This window comes from Conger conger, chromosome 14 (assembly GCF_963514075.1).
Source record: "Conger conger chromosome 14, fConCon1.1, whole genome shotgun sequence".
Taxonomy (NCBI): domain Eukaryota; kingdom Metazoa; phylum Chordata; class Actinopteri; order Anguilliformes; family Congridae; genus Conger; species Conger conger.
This window is the reverse complement of record NC_083773.1, coordinates 21,008,083-21,027,681: the sequence shown is the minus strand read 5'-3', so window position 1 is coordinate 21,027,681 and position 19,599 is coordinate 21,008,083. Positions and strand designations below refer to the sequence as shown.

General features: G+C 47.6%; 1 protein-coding gene across 5 annotated transcripts in view; it reads right to left on the bottom strand.

Annotated features, from left to right (window-relative positions):
• Positions 1-1,810: 1,810 nt before the first annotated feature.
• Positions 1,811-19,599, bottom strand: part of LOC133110423 (coiled-coil domain-containing protein 50-like) — a 34,796-nt gene continuing 17,007 nt past the window's right edge. For 3 of the 5 annotated variants that reach the window (XM_061220514.1, XM_061220516.1, XM_061220515.1), the window contains 8 exons: positions 13,519-13,621; positions 9,611-10,981; positions 8,745-8,860; positions 8,305-8,382; positions 7,629-7,760; positions 7,152-7,261; positions 6,540-6,634; positions 1,811-5,466 (listed from right to left, as the gene is read on the bottom strand). In XM_061220514.1, the coding sequence (XP_061076498.1) occupies positions 5,324-5,466; positions 6,540-6,634; positions 7,152-7,261; positions 7,629-7,760; positions 8,305-8,382; positions 8,745-8,860; positions 9,611-10,981; positions 13,519-13,621 (2,148 nt within the window). In that variant the 3' untranslated portion in view covers positions 1,811-5,323. The remainder of the gene's footprint in view (positions 5,467-6,539; positions 6,635-7,151; positions 7,262-7,628; positions 7,761-8,304; positions 8,383-8,744; positions 8,861-9,610; positions 10,982-13,518; positions 13,622-19,599) is intronic. The other 2 variants (XM_061220517.1, XM_061220518.1) reach the window with 2 other exon arrangements.

Here is a 19,599-nt window from a genome sequence, read left to right as displayed (position 1 = left end):
GTAAAAGAAAGAACAAGAGAAGGCGAGAGAGAGTGTGGGGGGCATGCCATTTCACAAGTAGGTGTGCAGAGATGGAAAATGTTTTTAAGAAGACGTGGGCAAGCCCACAGCTCATAGTACGTCACAGCAGTGCCTGTCAGAAGTCACACCCTGGGAGATCCCCATGTTTTCTTCAACTTAAAGCGCACAAAGAAAGGTGACCCACTCAAAGCCAGCGGGACCTGGTCTGAGTGCGCACCCCCTTAATCCAGAGACCGTACCACTCACACAGCCCTGGTCTGAGTGCGCGCCCCCTTAATCCAGAGACCGTACCACTCACACAGCCCTGGTCTGAGTGCGCACCCCCTTAATCCAGAGACCGTACCACTCACACAGCCCTGGTCTGAGTGCGCGCCCCCTTAATCCAGAGACCGTACCACTCACACAGCCCTGGTCTGAGTGCGCACCCCCTTAATCCAGAGACCGTACCACTCACACAGCCCTGGTCTGAGTGCGCACCCCCTTAATCCAGAGACCGTACCACTCACACAGCCCTGGTCTGAGTGCGCACCCCCTTAATCCAGATACCGTACCACTCACACAGCCCTGGCCTGAGTGCGCACCCCCTTAATCCAGAGACCGTACCACTCACACAGCCCTGGTCTGAGTGCGCGCCCCCTTAATCCAGAGACCGTACCACTCACACAGCCCTGGTCTGAGTGCGCGCCCCCTTAATCCAGAGACCGTACCACTCACACAGCCCTGGTCTGAGTGCGCACCCCCTTAATCCAGAGACCGTACCACTCACACAGCCCTGGTCTGAGTGCGCGCCCCCTTAATCCAGAGACCGTACCACTCACACAGCCCTGGTCTGAGTGCGCGCCCCCTTAATCCAGAGACCGTACCACTCAGGCAGCTGTCCCCTGCTCTGAGCACACCATTACAGCTACACTCTAAAGACAAGCTGAAATCAGAATTAACTTTTTCTTCAATTTCATCTATTCTTCATAAACATACGAACATCCATCCACTTCCTGGAAAACTATTTCAATTGAGATCTTCCGTCATTGTGTACCTGTGGGCCTGTATGTCGATCAAACGTGTCAATTTCCCGTTGACATCAGTGAAATGGAGCCCCCTCCCTTCAAAAATATTACCCCAAAAGAGCCGTTTCACTCGGCTACACATGGTGTGGTGGAAGCCAGTGCTGCTCGAACCCGTTTCAGCTTGTGTTTAGATCAGCGTGTGAAGGGGGCCGGTACTCGCCTCACCTCTGCGCTCTGCTCTTTGGGAGTACCGTGACCGTCTCCTGTGTTCTGGCACTTTCTTTAATCTTCCTCCCAGTACTCTTTTCCTCCCCTGTCTAAACATATGTCCTGCCGTCTTCACTGCTAACAGTGTCTGAAGTACATTTTACTTACAGCACTGTTTTTAATGAAAATAAAGTCCTGGGACATCATTATCAATGCTAAATGGTAAACGGTTGGCATTTATATAGCGCCTTTATCCAAAGTGCCGTACAATTAATGCTTCTCATTCACCCATTCATACACACACCAACGGTGATTGGCTGCCATGTAAGGCACCAACCAGCTCATCAGGAGCATTTAGGGGTCTTGCTCAGGGACACTTCAACACACCCAGGGCAGAATCGGCAACGTCGCCAATAGAACCTCAGCTTGTCATCGCAAAAATTCAGGTTGAGGGTTTTTATTTTTCTGGGGTTTGAGGACTCAAGCACAAGGGGATTCTGTAAAAGGCACCCAACAAAATCTATGAAGAGGTCGTGCTTTCCTAATACAGTTGTTAAAATACTCAGGACCACAGATGATTCTCAAGGACCAGCACTTTATTTAGAGAGAGAATAATGGAATGGATGAAACAACGTACAAAGGCTATGCACATTGGCATCTGCAGCGCCGGTATAGCTGGCATACACTGTATAACCCACAGTCCCAATTCATTTTACAGAGACTTTCCTCCATATTTATCACTTACACAATGAAACCACTTCAGTCCAAGGGTTCTGTGAAAGCACAGTGCACACCACTGAAGCCAGCTAAGCACTTGGGCATATGAAGTAGGCACCATGTGCCACTGGTTTCCTCTTTACCTCTTCACACCTGGGAGTCAGGAGTCACCTTTACCATTGGGTTGAAAAAAAAAAAAAAAAAAAGGTAACACTTTATTTGAAGGGTCCCACAGAAGAGCTGTACCACCCATTCGTAAGCACTACACAGCACATTCATAAATAACTGACATAAGGACCTTGAGTCAGTTCACTTGATTTGTCATGGTAATGTCACTTGCTACATCAATGCTGACATACCACATGCCTTTTTGCAGTTAGGGACACACGCGCTTATGAATGCTTATGGTTGTATTTATGAATCAGCAACAGTATGTAGTGCTTATGAAGGGGTTGTATAGCACTCTTGCAGGACCTTTTGAATAAAGTGTTGCTGAAAAGAAGTGGGAATGATACGGAGGAACAATGAGCAGGCGAAGGGGTTCGAACAACCAGTTTACATGGCTTTTCTCCAGGTCATATGACCACATTATTGTCCTTGTGACACTTGATTGGGGTTTTGTGGGAATCCACAGTGTCATGTTTGCCTGTGCTTCTCCCAGAGGAAGATCTAAGGGCAGCTGTTGCCATGAAGCCACAGACACATTCTAAGAATGTCAACTATGTTGTCACTGGAACTAACAGGGAAGTAACTTGGTGAACTCCCAACAACAACACTGAGCACATTTGTGGACAAGGAGCACTGTTAAGGCATTCAACATGGTCCCAAAATGGGCTTTCCACCAATTATCCACTGACATTCCACGCTTTATAAGTATATAAATCATCACTGCAAATATGGTGAATCCAGTAGCATTTAATTAACCTCAATCCTGGAAAGTAGACTATTCGTTTGGTCTTAAAATAAAATGAAAGGTCCAAGCATGAAGAGAAGGATTTGGCTCAAACCCATGAGGAATCTCTTACCATGTAAAGAATCTGAGTCCCATTCCAAAGCAGTAAGTGTGTTTCAAAGTAAAATTAATTTACTGGAAAAAAGCAGAATGTCTACTAACCACCTCCATAGCAACTGCTGTAAAATAAGACACTTCTAAACTAGCATACGCAAACAGGTTGTGATACAAAAATAAACAGTAATAGGGTTTAACATATAAACATATGGCAATTATTTATAAAATAATATAAATCAGGATGACACTGAGCAAAGAAATATTAAGTTGATATTTATACATGAATACACACTCACACAAACGCACACACCTACTGCTGTGTGTGTGCTATACAATTTTACCTTGTCCTGAATTCTGACAAATGCAAGTTTCCCCAATTCTTACACTCTTCTTACTTCAGTTACCAGAAAACTTTTGAGGAATGAAAATATTGCCACCGATACAGGCAATGGGTATGCTTGCGACACAAGGGCAGAAATCATTTCTGAAATAAACTTGACTGCATTAATTGTAAGGGCCTGCTGAGCCACGCGCTCTAAATACTACTGGTTACAGTAACACTCTGGCTGGGTGAGTCACCGCTGTGCATTCTGAGCACTGCAGCACATATACACATTTATACACACACCGCAGCGTTAGGGCGTGGGAGCGGAAAGTTTGAATGACGGCTAACTCTCCGTCCTACGGACATGCGAGAGATGTGGACGTGAGCGAAATTCCAGATAGATACTGTATTAAATGGGCTGATATTTCAGCTTGTCCCACAAAATGTGAAACTACATATACACACTCAGTGACCACTTTATTAGGTAGACCAGCTTTTACACCAGCTTGTTAATGCAAATACTTAATCAGCCAATCATGTGGCAGCAAAGCATGTAGACATGGCCATGGTTATTCAGACCAAACATCAGAATGGGGAAGAAAGGTGATCCGAGTGACTTCCAACCGTGGAATGACTGTTGGTGCCAGGCGGGCTGGTTCGAGTAACTGGGAAATCTGAGATTTCCATGTGCAACAGTCTCTATAGTTTACAGAGAATGGTGCAAAAAAACAAAAACATCCAGTGAGTGGCAGTGTGTGCAAAAATGCCTTGTGAATGCGATAAGTCAGTGGAAAATATCCAGACTGGTTCAAGCTGACAGGAAGGTGATAGTAACATAAATAACCACACATTACAACAGTGGAATGCCGAAGAGCAACACTGAACACCATGGGCTACAGCAGCAGAAGACCAATAAGTGGAAAAAAAAGAAAAAGGAAAGTCTAATAAATACCTAATGAAGCGCTCACTGAGTGCATAGTATGGCTTTGGAGTATTGGCTGCAGGCATTTCAAGACACTGTTCTGACAAAGGCCACAAGAATGTTCTGAATACATTGCTATGCTATGCTAATGATTGCCATTTGTCTCTGCGCTTAGGATTGTGCTCCTAAATCTACAGCCACAGAGGTCACACAGCAAAGCACTGCATCCTGAGAGGGGGGGGGGGGGTCCTTGGATGTCAAGCCAGGCAGCTCTGGGAGAGATCACAGAGAAAGTGAAACGAAGGACAAACCCGTCGGCTATAACTGCAGGACCGAGCGGCAGACCAGCTGTGAGGCGACCGTACTGCACCTTTAATATACTGCAGGTCGGAAAAGTAGACTTTACCTCTAAATAACAAAGAAAGACCAGAATAAAAACAAACAAAACAAAAAAAAACAGTACCCTACTGTTTGAAAAGAACTTATGCAGACCAACACTGCAGGAAAATGACTTGTGAAACATGTGATTGTCAGCGATTCCCTTTCGAGTCCAGCCTCAAATTCTTGGGTCAGCATCCATTTCATCCCCACGACAACGGCAAAGAATAGAGGGTGCGAGTCCTGGTTGGAAATGAATGTGCCTGTCCCTTCTGCCCAAAATGGAGGACTATTGCAACGTGCTAGAAGGATGAGATTCAATAGCCAGTGCCAGCACAGCATGTTCTAAGGAAGGGATCAACTCATCAACTCTGGCCCACGAATCCATATCCAGTCCTGGATTTCTTTTCTGCCGGGGAATTGGTGCTACTGACTGGCCAGACCGTCTTCACACACCTGACTCCCAGGTAAAGGGAGGGTGGAAAACCAGCAGTTCTCAGCCCTCGAGGAGCAGACGTTTGCCCATCCCTGCTCTAAGGTGGACCAAGGACTAGCATTCTGCACCTCGTCTGAATGTCCTCCTCCGCTCCCAAACGCTGATCTCAGATCAGAAGAGGCACCGCTGATGTTCTGGGGAGCTGAGGAAGGTACGGATGTTGTTCGCAATGTGGGCGTGGCATTGCAGCATGGGCGGGGTCTGTATGGCAGGGGGCGTGTTTCTGGAGGAGAGGGGGGCGGGGTCACTGCTGCTTGCAGCTCTCCTTCTTCTCTTTGGCTTTGGGGCGAGACGATTTGTCACTTTGCCGCTTGGTGGGCGGGACAAAGGTGGGCTCCTGAGGGTGGTCATGGAGACCGGAGGGAGAAGAGGGACTGGTCGAGAGACCTGGGGACCGAAAAGGAGAATTAACGGGCAGCCTGTAGCCTAGTGACTAAGCTGCCTGTAGCCTAGAGGCTAAGGTGCCTGTAGCCTAGAGGCACCCACACCCACATTTCTGGCATCCAACCTATCCAGTCTGTCGACATTCCACACAAGCCAACCAACTTGCTTTTCTGAAGAGCGTAATTACACTGATTAACATTAAGAATGTTCCCATGACAGCATACACATGCGTCACTGGCATTTAAAATGTTATGATGGGTGTATGCACAATGAAATACATTGCATTAGTGTGCCAGTCATGCAGAAGAACAGTTTTATTTATTTATTTTCTGCAGGATAAACATGTAGAGATCTAATTTTCTGAGGGGGTCAGAAACAGAAGAGCAAGAGATCATGATGCAGGTTCTACATCCATTCAGAACAGACCTAGGGCAAATACATAGTGGTTTTGGATTCTAATACTTTTCTGTGCACAATGAATCTTGCCTGGTGCAATTGAGCCAACCAAGAGGACCAGAAGGCAGGGTTTTTGCACTCTTCCATAGTATTTCATAGACTCCAGTACACCGGACAAGCTCAGTAAAGCGCAGAAAAGCATTTGAATCCGAAACAATGTGTATTTGCCCCAGGTCTGGTCTGAAAGGATGTAGAACCTGCATCATCTCTTGTCTTCTGTTTAGGACCACCTCGAAAAACGAGATGCTTAGGGCTTATTACATTACATTACATTATTGGCATTTGGCAGACGCTCTTATCCAGAGCCACGTACAGTTGATTAGACGAAGCAGGAGACAATCCTCCCCTGGAGCAATGCAGGGTTAAGGGCCTTGCTCAAGGGCCCAACGGCTGTGCGGATCTTATTGTGGCTACACCGGGATTTAGAACCACCGACCTTGCGTGTCCCAGTCATTTACCTTAACCACTACGCTACAGGCCGCTAACAGTAAATAAACACATTTCAAACCGTTCTTCTGAATCACTGGCCCAAACGCGTCCGCTCTGCTCACACTCGGGGTACTTGGAACATTTTTGAGATTTATACATTTTTGGGATTTCTCCGTGTTCCGGGCGCATACCAGAGGAGCTCTGTCCCGCAGGGTTGCTGTCCCTCCGCTTGGCCTTGAAAGTGGGGTCCAGTTCCTCTGCAATGTTTCTCACCGCCTGCAGCTGCCTGCAATGACATCAGCGGTGAGGTCAGAGGCTGGCGTCCTGCCGATCAGTGATTGGTCAGGCCAGCGTTGTGCTTCTACAGCACTCTGGCGAAGCTCAGGGAAGCCGCAAGCCACAGCAGCCTCTTAGCAGAAAGGAACATTCCGGTAACCTCTCATTTCCTCTACAACAAAGCCTACGCCGGAAAGCGTGCTTATCTACCACCGTCTCCACTTTCTGTGCGTGTGGTGTGAACGTTTGTGTTTGTGTGAGTGTGCGTGTGTGCGTCTGTGTGTGAGAGAGAGAGAGAGCTTGTGGTGAGTGTGTGTGTGTCAGAGCATATGTGGGAGTCTGTGGGAGTGCGTATGTGCGTGTATGCGGGGGTATGAGAGCACATGCCTGAGTGAGTGTGTGTGTGAGTGTATGTGTGAGAGCATTAAGTCTGCGTGTGAGTGTGAGTGTGTGTGTGAGTGGGAGTGTGCGTATGCATGCATGTGTGAATGACAGAGTAGACGGAGACATTTGAGGCGGTGACTCACGATGCAACACAGTTTGGGCTGGGGGGCTGGCAGTCTGGGGACAGGTCCTCAGTTGGAGAGTTCAGCCCTTGTGAGTCCAGTCTCTGCCGGGGCCCCTGGGGCAGCTCCATCTGGGGCAGAACATCACTGTAACTGCACTTCTTTATGACATCAGAGTAACAGCACTTGTGTAATTACCATCATTTCAGACATCACACTAACAATCATTGTGTAACAGCTTCCCAGTTATGAAATCAGAGACAAGAACTGGATCTCTGTTGTTCCAGAAAAAACCAGGACACTTTTAATGAGTGAGGAAAGACCCATGTTTGCCTCTTGATTTGTTCCATGCTTGAAATAAAATGTTTAATATTTGCAACAGGAAATAAATAAATGCGTTTCTCAAAGCCAAGGTCTGACAGGGGGGGACAAAGCAAGACCATGGTTAACTGGTCATGACCTTGTTTCTATACATTTATTGAATGTTTTAGGCAGTACCGTTGTCTCCCGAGCAGATCTCTCTTGGCCGTTGTCTGGGTCTCTCTGATCCCGCCGCGACCCTTGACCTTCAAGGTCACATGACCGCCGCTGGGCCTTCTTTTCACTGCGCTGCATGAAGCGAGCAATCTCCTGCCAGGAAATCGCACAACTTCACCACAAGCAACTTAAAAAGGACTCTCCACCGCCACCCAGGTGGATACACCTGTGAAACCGCTGGCTTTCAGTGGGTTTCAGCACCAATGATTCACTTAAGTCACTGATTGGCTTAAAGAGTCCACACACTCAAGCCTTATTTGATTGTAGACTGAAAGGAAGCCCCAAAATACCTGTAGAAACTGTGGCCCTCCAGGACTGGAGTTTGACACCCCTGCACTGGATTATGAGTACTGGCCATTTCACAGCCTGCAGGTCACAGTGCTGGCACCTTACTGGGAAGAATTAATGTGGCGGTAACCAACCCTACCCCAATGCCACAACATTACAGAGGACTGGTCAGGTTGGCTGATGGGTGAGTTGCATTTTCACCAATAGAGACCAAGCTAAATTCCTACAGAGCACCTTTGGCTACAGAGGCATTCCAAAGCTCAAAGCTTTGCTTTTAACTTTGAATCTTTTACTGAGTGGTATACGAACCATCCCCCCATTCCCATCCAAATTCCCGGGCTCCACCCACCTCATCCTGGGCCACCTGCGCAGCTCTGAAATCCCCCCTGGGGCTGGAGGCCTGTGGGTCTCGGGGGGCCGGTGGACTCTGAAACAGGCACAGATGCTTAACCCTTATTGGTGTGAGATCACAAATACGTGCTTCGAATGCTGTTCTAACGGAACATTCTAATGCTGATATAACAATCGCTATTGGTAATTGAAAGCAAGGTAGTTCTAGAACACTTGGAATTTTGAACAAGAAAAAAAAAAAAAAAAAACATTCTAAAAAAGCTTCGCTACAAAGCGTTAAAACAATCTCCCAGATTATACCGTGATAAAATTATACTGCCTGCCCCTATTGGTGATTAACAAGCTGACCAGTCTGTTTGGCCAGGTTTAAGGGAAAGAAACCTGCAGATTACAGGAGTGGCATAATAGAGCCTTCAGGGGGTGCTGTGGCCATCGTACCTTCCTCAGAAGCCGCTCCTCTTCCTCCTGCAGCTTGCGGGCCAGCTCCTCGTCCTGCAGCACCTGCCCCAGCTCGCTCAGCTCCAGACTCGCCCCGTCCCGTCGAGGGGTCACCCCTGCAAGAGAACGCCATTATCCAGGGCACAGCAGCATTCAAACCCTGGGGAGATTGAGCCAGGAGAGTTTTCAGCATGGTGGTCAGGCTGTGTTCTCTTGTGCTGCTATGACAATAAGCACCGTTGTGCCGTTAAAAGTTTTGGTAAAGTCTGGTTGAAGTTCCTGTATGAACCTCATCAATATACACCTACTGACCTCCTGTTGTAGTCAGACCATAAAACATAATTTTCCCCCCTATCCTTATCCAATCAGTCTAACTTGCAGGAGTGTATATGAAGTGTGGCCTGCCATAAGATGGATTTCTGTGTCTATTTGCAACTCTTGCATAAGGAGGGAAATGGGGCTCCAATTCTCTCAGAGCATCAGCATGGCCTCCTGTATGACACAGCACTTAACAACACAGCCAGTCTCAACACCAGAACTCAAAGGTTTACACGCATAGAAATGATAATGCTCGCGATCAGAGGCGTTTTTGAGTGAGAAAGACTGGGAAGATACAGGAAAGATCCTTGATGCACAGAGGTTAGATTCTGTGGAGGAGCTAATCAGGGGTCCACAATCACAGTACTATAGTAAGAGCCCACCCAGCAGAGTAAACGGAGTAAAATAAATGAAGCAGATTTTCAGAGGCCCTCCTCACAAACACGATCAGGGGAAAGACAGAACTCAAACCGCCACAGCAAACTCCCATCATCCCGTAGCAGGGCTTGACGGCGGGTAAAGAGAGAGGTCCCGCAGATTGGGGTTACCTGTACCCCTGTGTCCTGCCGCGGGGGGTGGCGTCCTGCCGGAGAAGCTGATGGAGCGGTGGACTCTTTCGCCCTGAGGCCTCTCCTCCCTCTGTCCCCCTTCGCTCCGTCTCCTCTCAACCCTCCACCTCCCCTCCTCCTCCGAGCTCGACTCGGGCTCCTCGGAAGCCCGCAAGCGCTCGCTCACACTCCGCCTCACTCTGCGATCGCCGTGGTGATCCCTGTCAGCCCTGCCTTCTTCCTCTCTGCCCCTCCTGTTTCCATGGCTACCTCCCTCCCACTCCCCCTGGTCTCTGCGGTCTTGGCTGGACCGGCCGTTTCTGTAATCACCCCGATGGGAAACCCGGTCTTCTCGGATATTTGGGTTTTCCCGGTAGCTTGCCCTGTGCCCGCTCTGCGTGTTCTGGTTACCATATGCCCTACGGCCATCTCTGCCCGAATCCCTCCTCCTGTCGCTGAAGTCTCCATGGGAACTACGCCTCACGGGCACGTTCCTTAGCAACACATCACTCAGGTGATGACGGCTACTGCCTGATCCAACTGTCTGCGCATCGCGGTTACCTTGGCTGCCCCTTTGTGGAGCCTGCCTGAAATCACCATAGCAACTGCGCCTTGCTGCCACTCCCCTATCTGAAAAATTGTTCTGGTAGCTGCTCCCTGGAGAAGTTCCACTCCGGCTGTCACCATGGTAACTGCTGTAGCGCCTCCTGTCGTCTTGGAAGTGGACATGCCGACGCCTGGACTGTCCGCCCTCCGTGTAAGTCCGACTGTAGACCCGGTCTTGAGACCTTGCGTCACGGCTATGATAGTCTTCCTCCTCCCACCTCCGATCTCCATGGTAGCTGTTGCTATGCCACCTCTCAACCCTGTTCCCATTCCTCCTTGATGCCACCACCCTCTCCCTCTCTTCCCAGCCCTCCCCCACTCTTTCCCCCTCTCTAACACTACTGGAGATACTGTGGCGGTTCCCTCCCTGAGTGTGGCGGTCAAGCCCCTGGTGACCAGAGGGGGCAGTGTTGAGTCGTTTCTGCAGCCTGTGGGCTGGCAGGGAAGGGGCGCTGAGGAATACCTCATCTTCAACATTATAGGAAGGACCTAAAGACTCCTGAAGAAGGTTTCGGATTAGTCTCAGGGCATCGGTCTGTCTGGAACCATGCTGGGGGGCGCTGTTGTTCTGGAGGACCGGGCTTGAGGGTTCAGAGGGGGGATCCGCGGAGTCAGAGTCAGTGTGAGACCCGTGCGAGCGCCCCCTGGTGGCAGAAGGGAGCCGAGTTTCTCCCTCACTGACGCTGGAGTCAGGGCTGGGGCTGGGGCTGGGGCGGGGGCGAACAGGCCGGCGCGGACGAGACCGCTCGGGTACACTGGCACGCTCTTTAAACAGGCCCAACATGCAAACACAAAGCAGGGAGGGAGCGGGGTGGTGAGGGGGGGTTAGTGGTATCAGGCAGGTGCAGTCAACAATGTTTACCAAGGAGAGGCTACAGGTGAAAACAGGTGAGAGGTGCCACAGTGGGATTATGAAAGCTCATTCAACACATTACAAGACAACGGACAAGAAATTACATCATCTGACTGGTGAGGCATTAACTGTAATCTTAAACAGACATCAAAACATGCATGACTGAGAATAGGACTAAGCACTAAGAAACCAGTGTAAAAAAGGTGACGTCATTACTGCTACAATGTTTCCATCATCTATCTGTGACATGTGCTCATGTGGGCAAAGGTGTCATAACTAGGTTATGACCACATGCAGATCAATTCGAAAGACCTAAATAAGTCAGATGGAACCGGATGGGTGGGCTAGCAGGCAGAACAGCGTGGTGAAAACAGCAGGGTCTACAGAGCGCCGTTTGTCTGCCCAGGGTGTGCGGGGGGTTTTTGGTAGGAATATGTAGGCGAGGTGCAGGGTCTGGAGGGGCGTTAGTCAGCATAGGGGACAAGGGAGGCGAGGGCCATGCAGCTGTTAGCGCAGTTAGCGTGGGCTAGCGAAGTCGTGGGCTAGCGGGGTCACAGCCTAGCGGGGTCGAGCAATCCAAAGCAAAGCCTGGCCTAAACGCACTCGCCCCCTTCCACAATTACACACCGCCAGCATGATCACTGCTGTCCAATCAGCCTTCACTACACACCACTGCGTACTCCGCACCAGCACCAATCACTGTGCTCATGTTTATCAAGTGATCAGCACCACCAAAACCTTTATTCAGTGATCTCACCATCAAAGAAAGCCTCCATAATCAAGGGTTGCTTTTCAATTCCTTGTGACAACTGTCTTGAGATTATTGGGTTTATTACATTGCTGATCATAATCATATCCTTTCAATACATTTATTCTTTCCCCCACAGAATATGATTACATTTGCTCTTCTCACTCAAGAATATTACCATTTCTGATTTGCATTTCAAAAGCACGATAATCAATTGTTTCTTCATCCCTGGAATTAATATTTTAAAGTCGACATGTATTCATGCTAAATATCAATATTGCTGCATTGAACATGTAAATATGCAGGTTATGTTGACTGTAATGCTGTCTACAGCATAAAGATTCAATTAATTTGTCATATCAGAAGCTGTGAGTGCCTGCCACTGAATCAGTTTATTATGGAGGGACATAGTAGAAATGTCACTTGCAGTAGGTGTGTTTCAATGTCGGTCCAAAAGCGACATGCCCTGTGCTGTAATGGATTGTCGTTAAACGATGCAGACAGGAATGTCCAAGTTTTTAATATTTAGCCAATGACTGCTTAATTATTATTATATATATTATTATAGTTTTTTAAGATTTCTAATCTTAATCTGAGAGACGTTGTCAGGCACATAGGTTCACTGCAGAACGGGTCATTTGACCTGGATATCATTGCTACCAGATCACAGTACAAAGCAAGCGGATCCCCAAGGATCGATCACCAGAACATCACACAGAGGACAGATCTGCCAAAGAGAGGAAGCACACTTTAACCATGTTTAATGCAGGCCAGGCCAGCAGCTATTTCCTGGAGAAAGGAGGCTACATGTTTCAAGCCTATGACCTTCTGCCAATTTAAATACATCTGGTATTTTTGTTTCACAGCCTTGTGCCTCTAAACCATAACTTCAGCGCCAGTGCCAATGTCAAAGCTGAGGCTGAAGGCAGAGGACTGCTTGGAAAAGCGAAAGTGAGAATTGGCCTCTCGGCTTTCGACCCTCGGCCGACTTCTACAGACGAGATGGAGATAGCTACAGCTCCGGCCCGGGAAGGGTGTGTGACGCTCGCTCTGATGTGATAAATCAGTCCCCTGTGATTGCATCGGCTTAGCCAGAATTACAAACCACAACATCACAAGCGGAAAGAGATGAGCTCCACTGATCCTGTACACATCAGCACTTCACGGCAAAGCCAGTCAACCCCAGCCAGCACGTGTACAGCCATACGTGACCGAGACAGAGAAAGCAAGAGACGGAAAGAGAGAGACGGGGATACAGAAAGACAGAGAGACAGAGAGACAGAAAGAGAGAGACAGGGAGGGAGAGAGAGAGAGACAGAGAGACACAGGGAGAGAGAGAGAGAGAGAGAGAGAGAGAGAGAGAGAGAGAGAGGGAGAGAGAGAGAGAGAGAGAGAGAGAGAGAGTGAGAGAGAGAGAGTGTAGCGGCACACTCACACTCCCCTGATGGACTGCCTGGCTAACTGACTGACTGATAGTTGGGCAATTAATGGCACCCCAGGTAACCAACAACGTGCAGTATATCTAACCAGAGCATACAGTGCTTCCAGGAACATATCGAAAGTCATTTGAAAATAAACCAAGTAAACGGAAACTTTTCAGCTGTACATACAGTGGGTGCTATATAAATAGTCCCCAAATTCCCCCAAAATGAATGTGGTACACTGGCAGTTGAATGCGTGAGAGGCCAGTGTAGGCCATACCTTCTCTCAGAAAAATGTCATTGACGTCTCCATGGCAACCGCTGTCAAGCCTCTGTCTCCTGCTATCCATCTCCTCCTCTTCCTGTAAGCGTTTGGCCATTTCCTGGGGAGAGAACATATCAACATATAATCATGAGATGAATTCTCACATGACTGAAATGCAGAGCCATTCCTTGTTTGTGTTGTGCACTTCTTCCCTGCTGTAACACATTAGCTCTGCCCACAGGACATCTAATGGAAAATAAATGACTGGCTAGCTCGTTTGAATCTGCATATAAAACATGCATCAGAACGCAGAACTCACCAGAGATCAGTGGAAAACCTAATAAACTGCAATATCATGCAGTTATAATTGACAGTATTCAGCACGATCATACACTTCTGTAGAAGAATGATTTTCGAGATTGGTTTGCAATCAGTTTAAGTTACTTGTTATGGAAGTGAAAACTTACAAGCATGGCAACAGCTAATATAAGGGAGTCCGTAGGGGGAACAGGCCTTTTCTCTGAAAGTAAACCTTACAACAGGAAATAAAGATGTGATTTTTAGTCACCTGTGCTCTCATGCACAACCTACACAGTGGAAAGGGAAACCTGTAGAAATGGTTTATTTTATCTGAAGTCTGCGACGAGATTATTTTTAACTGAACCTTCATACTGGTGGGCGTAACAATCACTACTGGTAGTTCTAGAGCACTAACTAAAAATATTGGAAAAAAACAAAAAAACATTAATTGTATTCATTTCTAGACAGAAAAACAGCAGGATAACATCAGGAAACTGAAAACTAATACTTCAGTCTAACAAGCCACTGGACAACTCCTACTGAGCCTATTATGACAGGTCTCTCAGCGAAATTAAACAGCCTTTTCACAGCAAGGTCAACCTCACTTGTTCAACAAAGAGTGGCTATGAAACAGCTCATTTCACATGCATTGCAGCACACAAACGAAGGGTTCCCTTAAAATAACGCACGTTTCACATGAACAGAGAACACATTCACACATCGTTGCCGAAAATGCACACTGACATCGCAAAAACACACAAGAAACACTGCGGTAAACAAGAAAAGGAAGTCAGCAGTGTTAGTCTGCAGATCAGCACTAAAAAAATTTGAATTCGTGTCCCAGTACAGATGGCAGGAAACCATACCGCCCTGTGCGCACTCACTCACACACTCACACACTCACACACTCACACACTCACACACTCATTCACACTCATTCACACTCACACACAGTGTGTGGCTAGCTCAGCCCCTCAGGCTGGTGACTGGAGTTTCCACAGTGCACATCAAAGGTCTGTGGCAGGGCCCTGTACCTATGCCTCACACACATTCACAAATACCCACACACACAGACACACAGACACACATACACATATATACACACGCGCACACACATATATACACACGCGCACACACATATATACACACGCACACACACATATATACACACGCACACACACACACACATATACACACGCACACACACACATATACACACATATATACACACGCACACACACACATATACACACATATATACACACGCACACACACACATATACACATATATACACACACGCACACACACACATATACACATATATACGCACACACACATATATTCACTCACTCACTCACTCACACACACAAATACCCACACACCCATACACACACACTTGCACACACGTACACTCTCGTACACAGAAGACATAGAAACAAGCAAACACAAACAAGACAAGGACAAACAGGGGCACGCACACACACACAGACACGCACACACACATATATATACACACACACACACACACACACACACAGAGGGGTTAAAGCATCTCTCGCAGACATTAGCAGTTTCCGTCCGAGGGCAGTAGCGGGCAAACATGGCCCCCTTCAGTTTCCACTGTGCCCTAAAATCAAACCCCTCCTGCACATGACCCGGGCCTGTCATCAGAGTAACCAGGGCAACGGGCCGGGCCCGCTGGCCTGGTACTGTGACCTCAGAGCCCCCTAATCTATAAACCCAAACAGCCCATTTACACACGTTTTCGGCCCTGCTTTAACACAAGCTATCCCGTTACACATGCTCCGGTTCAGAGTCTCTGAATGACTCAATTCACATTTATTTGTATAGTGCTTTTTACAGAAGGCTGGCACAAAGATGCTTTACAGAGTAGCAGAAGAGCAAACACCAGACCTAAAACCCGAAAATAGCAAGTGAGGAAAAAAAACTCGAGTGAGGAGAAAAGCCCTCAGGCAGTGGGGGAAAAAAACAACCCAACGGGTAGACATCTCTGGAGGAACCCAGCAATAGAGGGGGAGTCCATCCTCTGCTGGCCAGCAATGTGTAATGGTAGATGGATAACAGAAATGTGTTGAGAATTCCATTATAAAAACAATGTGTTGGCCGGGTTAGAGTTTAGCAGTATATCTTACTGGGAAAGGAAGAAGTCTTGATCATGTGAAAATAGTACACAGTTTACAGAGGTATGGTGATGCATGTGCAGCACTAGAACTTTCCAGTTGAACAAATGGCCATTTACAGTTGACTTGAAGTTGCCCGTTTTGAAGAGTGAAGAGGAACTTGGCTGCATATACACGCCACCGCCACAAGGTGGCAGTACAGCTCAAATAAAACAGCGCAGTGACAGGTGCCTGACATCACAGCTGAAAGACAAGCCGTAGCCAGGGGCTCCAGACAAAGCAGAGAGAAACGAAGGCATTGACATCGTTTCTCATTTCAGCCCCATTATTTCAGGTGTAACACGACTCGTCCTGGCCAACTGAAAAGAATCAACAGGAGGGCAGTTTGAGAGCGACAGCGCGAATCGGGTGCCACAAAGAACCTAATTTATTGACAAAAGTGACAAAAAAAGTTTGAGAAACGGGCAGCGTTAAAACGGTTTCCATTAAAGGAGGAGGTCTTTTTAAAACACAACCTCCTTCGGTGTCGGCTGCCAGGTTTAAATTATTCAAACGGCACTGACTTTCCAACTGACATCACGGCTGCACTGCCGCCCATCCTGGGCCAAGCAGAACAGAGCCCAGAACAGTGCACTGAAGGCCAAGCAAAACCACACAAAATTATGTGCAGAAAACGTTTCAATTAAAACTTCAAGACACTTTCAGAACCCAAGTCTGAGTCTTTGGATTGCAATTGTTTTAATTCATGTTTATTACTACTTGTGTTTGCTGATTATTGTCTTACCTAATGTTAGTCTTATTTTTGTGGTAACTGGGCAGCATTGTAAATAAGGGGCTCAATGCTTCTTTGATGTTTAAATGAAGCATTGGTGCAGTGACTCTACAGTGAGAGGCTGCTTTAGCACAGAGTGCAGTGACTCTGCAGTGAGAGGCTGCTTTAGTACAGAGAGTGCAGTGACTCTGCAGTGAGAGGCTGCTTTAGCACAGAGTGCAGTGACTCTACAGTGAGAGGCTGCTTTAGCACAGAGTGCAGTGACTCTACAGTGAGAGGCTGCTTTAGCACAGAGTGCAGTGACTCTACAGTGAGAGGCTGCTTTAGCACAGAGTGCAGTGACTCTGCAGTGAGTGGCTGCTTTAGCACAGTGCCTGCGATGGAACCTGCGATGGAACCTGCGATGGAACCTGCGATGGCTCTGAAATGGGCAGCTCACACTGCTGAAACAGTCTAACATGGTTTTCCTAGCATGTTAAATCTCTGGTCTGAACTGGGCTTTAAACAGTCACGGGTTCAGAGCAGTGCTAGATTTACATTGACATTTATTTGACAATAATAAAATATACATGCATGACAGCATTCAAACAGGCCTTACGTACATTAAAGACTGTAGAGAATAAAATGTAGAATAAAGCTTATTTTTAATGTGATTCTCTAAAAGCAGGAGTCAGGCAAGACTGGAAAAAAACAGTAGGACAAAAAAAAATGTATATAATAGGTAAGAAATAACAGACTTTTACAATAAGCAAAAAATAAGTATCTCTTGAAACCACACTTAAAACTCCTCCCTAACTGAAACTGAGGGATACTGGAAGTTCATTTCCAAAGAACTGCAGCAATATATAAAAAAAAGTGGCTTTTTGCCAATGTTAAATCTACAAGGAATAAAATTAGTCAAGCTACCGCGAGTAGCCAGGTCTGTGTCGCCCAGCCATGACTCAAATGTCCCAGCTTTCAATTCCAAAAATGGAGAGGGGGGGGGTAATTTTAGTTTTAAAATGACAGAACTCAGAAACTCCTTAGAATGGTTCCATGGCCTAAACATAACCCAAGTGTGTTTGGCAGAACTGATTTTAGGAGAATTATTTCACAAGCTTGATTATAGTTGGAAGCGAACGGGAATTTCGCAGGAACGCTCTCCAAAAAGCCGGGCAGAAAATGAGATGCGTCTCTCCGGGCGGTCCAGCGTTGGATTAGGAGTATAATGCGCATGAGCTGGGGCTGTGTGCGAGACCACTGCAGTGCCTGGCCATGCCCAGCGCGCCAGGACAGAGGAAGATGCTGACACAGGAAGAGGCTAAAGCCCTGCAGTGCTGTGGTGGACCTGGCAGCTCATCCACGCCCAGTCCTGGCCCTCTGGAGGGCAGGTCTGGACCCAGGGTAAGGCCGGCTGGGTGGGGGCCCTGTCCCAGCAGTACTGGGCCTGAAATGATGCCCCTGTCGCGCAGTAACATATCTAATTAATGTGGTTATACTGACTTTTTGGCAGTGGTTCACCCTATAGCAGCATGCTTGTACAGCCTATTACAGGAGTAAGAAAATTTTTAACCGGTTAATCGATTACATTTTGCCAGTTAACCAAACCATAAAAATACTCAAAATACCCATCCCTAACGCATGCACGTGCACACACACACAGAGACACACACACAGACACACACACAGACACACACACACACACACACACACACACACACACACACACACACACACACACACACACACACACACACACACACAGGGGTTATACACAGGGGCGCAAACGGCCAAGCTTCCAGTAAGAAAGTAAAGCCACCATAACAGAAGGTGTGTGTGTGTGAATCTCTCTCCCAAAAACCACAGCCATCAGCAGAGTGTCAGACTCGGGAGAGATAATTTGGATTAGTCTGTTTCTGCATCAAGGGCACATTTGAGCACACCCAGCACAATCAGCCCATCAGCAAAAACAGCCTTTTCTCCAGCTCACTGAACACAGGGTGAACCAGCTCACTGAGCTGTATTTATAGGCTAATAATGCGCTACACCAGGAATCATCAAATCACAGCCCTCAAGGGCTGCTTTTCCACCCGCCCTTTACCTGGGAGTCCGGTGTGAAGACAGTCAGCAGCACTAATTGTTTGGTTAAATTACCCGGAAGAAAAGAACACTTTTGCTGGACTTGGATTTGAGGGCCCTATTTGAGGATCCCTGATGATCTGCATTCTCCACTCACTTTCAGGTCTCGCAGTCACTGATCCTGAATCAGGTAATTCCACCACGTCTTCCACCCACCAGGGGGAATGAGCTCTTTGAAACTGATCCAGGGTCAGGCTCGGAGAGGGGACGCATAACTCTCAGGTTCACCGCAAGGTCAACGCGAGCGGAGAGATCTTATTAAAAGTCAACACCATGTGGCCGCGTGTCAACACCAGGTGCCCGTCGGTACGAACCAATCAGCGAGCGTAATCTGTTTATGGCCCGAACACCTGCCAAGGACGACCGAGGACCATTCAATCATCGCCTTTTGGGAAAATCATACGGGAGCTATTTTCATGCCATACCCTTCCCCCGCCAGGAAGAGAAGCACAAAGACTGCAAGCAACAAGACCTTCAAATTCACACAGCTGGCTGAGGCCTGTTAGCTTTGGGAGGGGGCACAGTCTCCAGTTACCCACATACCAATATCTCCATTAGCCCACAAATCATCCTATAGCACTTTGAGTCATGACTTTTATTACTTGAATGGTAAATTTATATATGGCATTTATATAGCGCCTTTATCCAAAGCGCTGTACAATTGATGCTTCTCATTCACCCATTCATACACACACTCACACACCGACGGTGATTGGCTGCCATGCAGGGCGCCGACCAGCTCGTCAGGAGCATTTGGGGGTTAG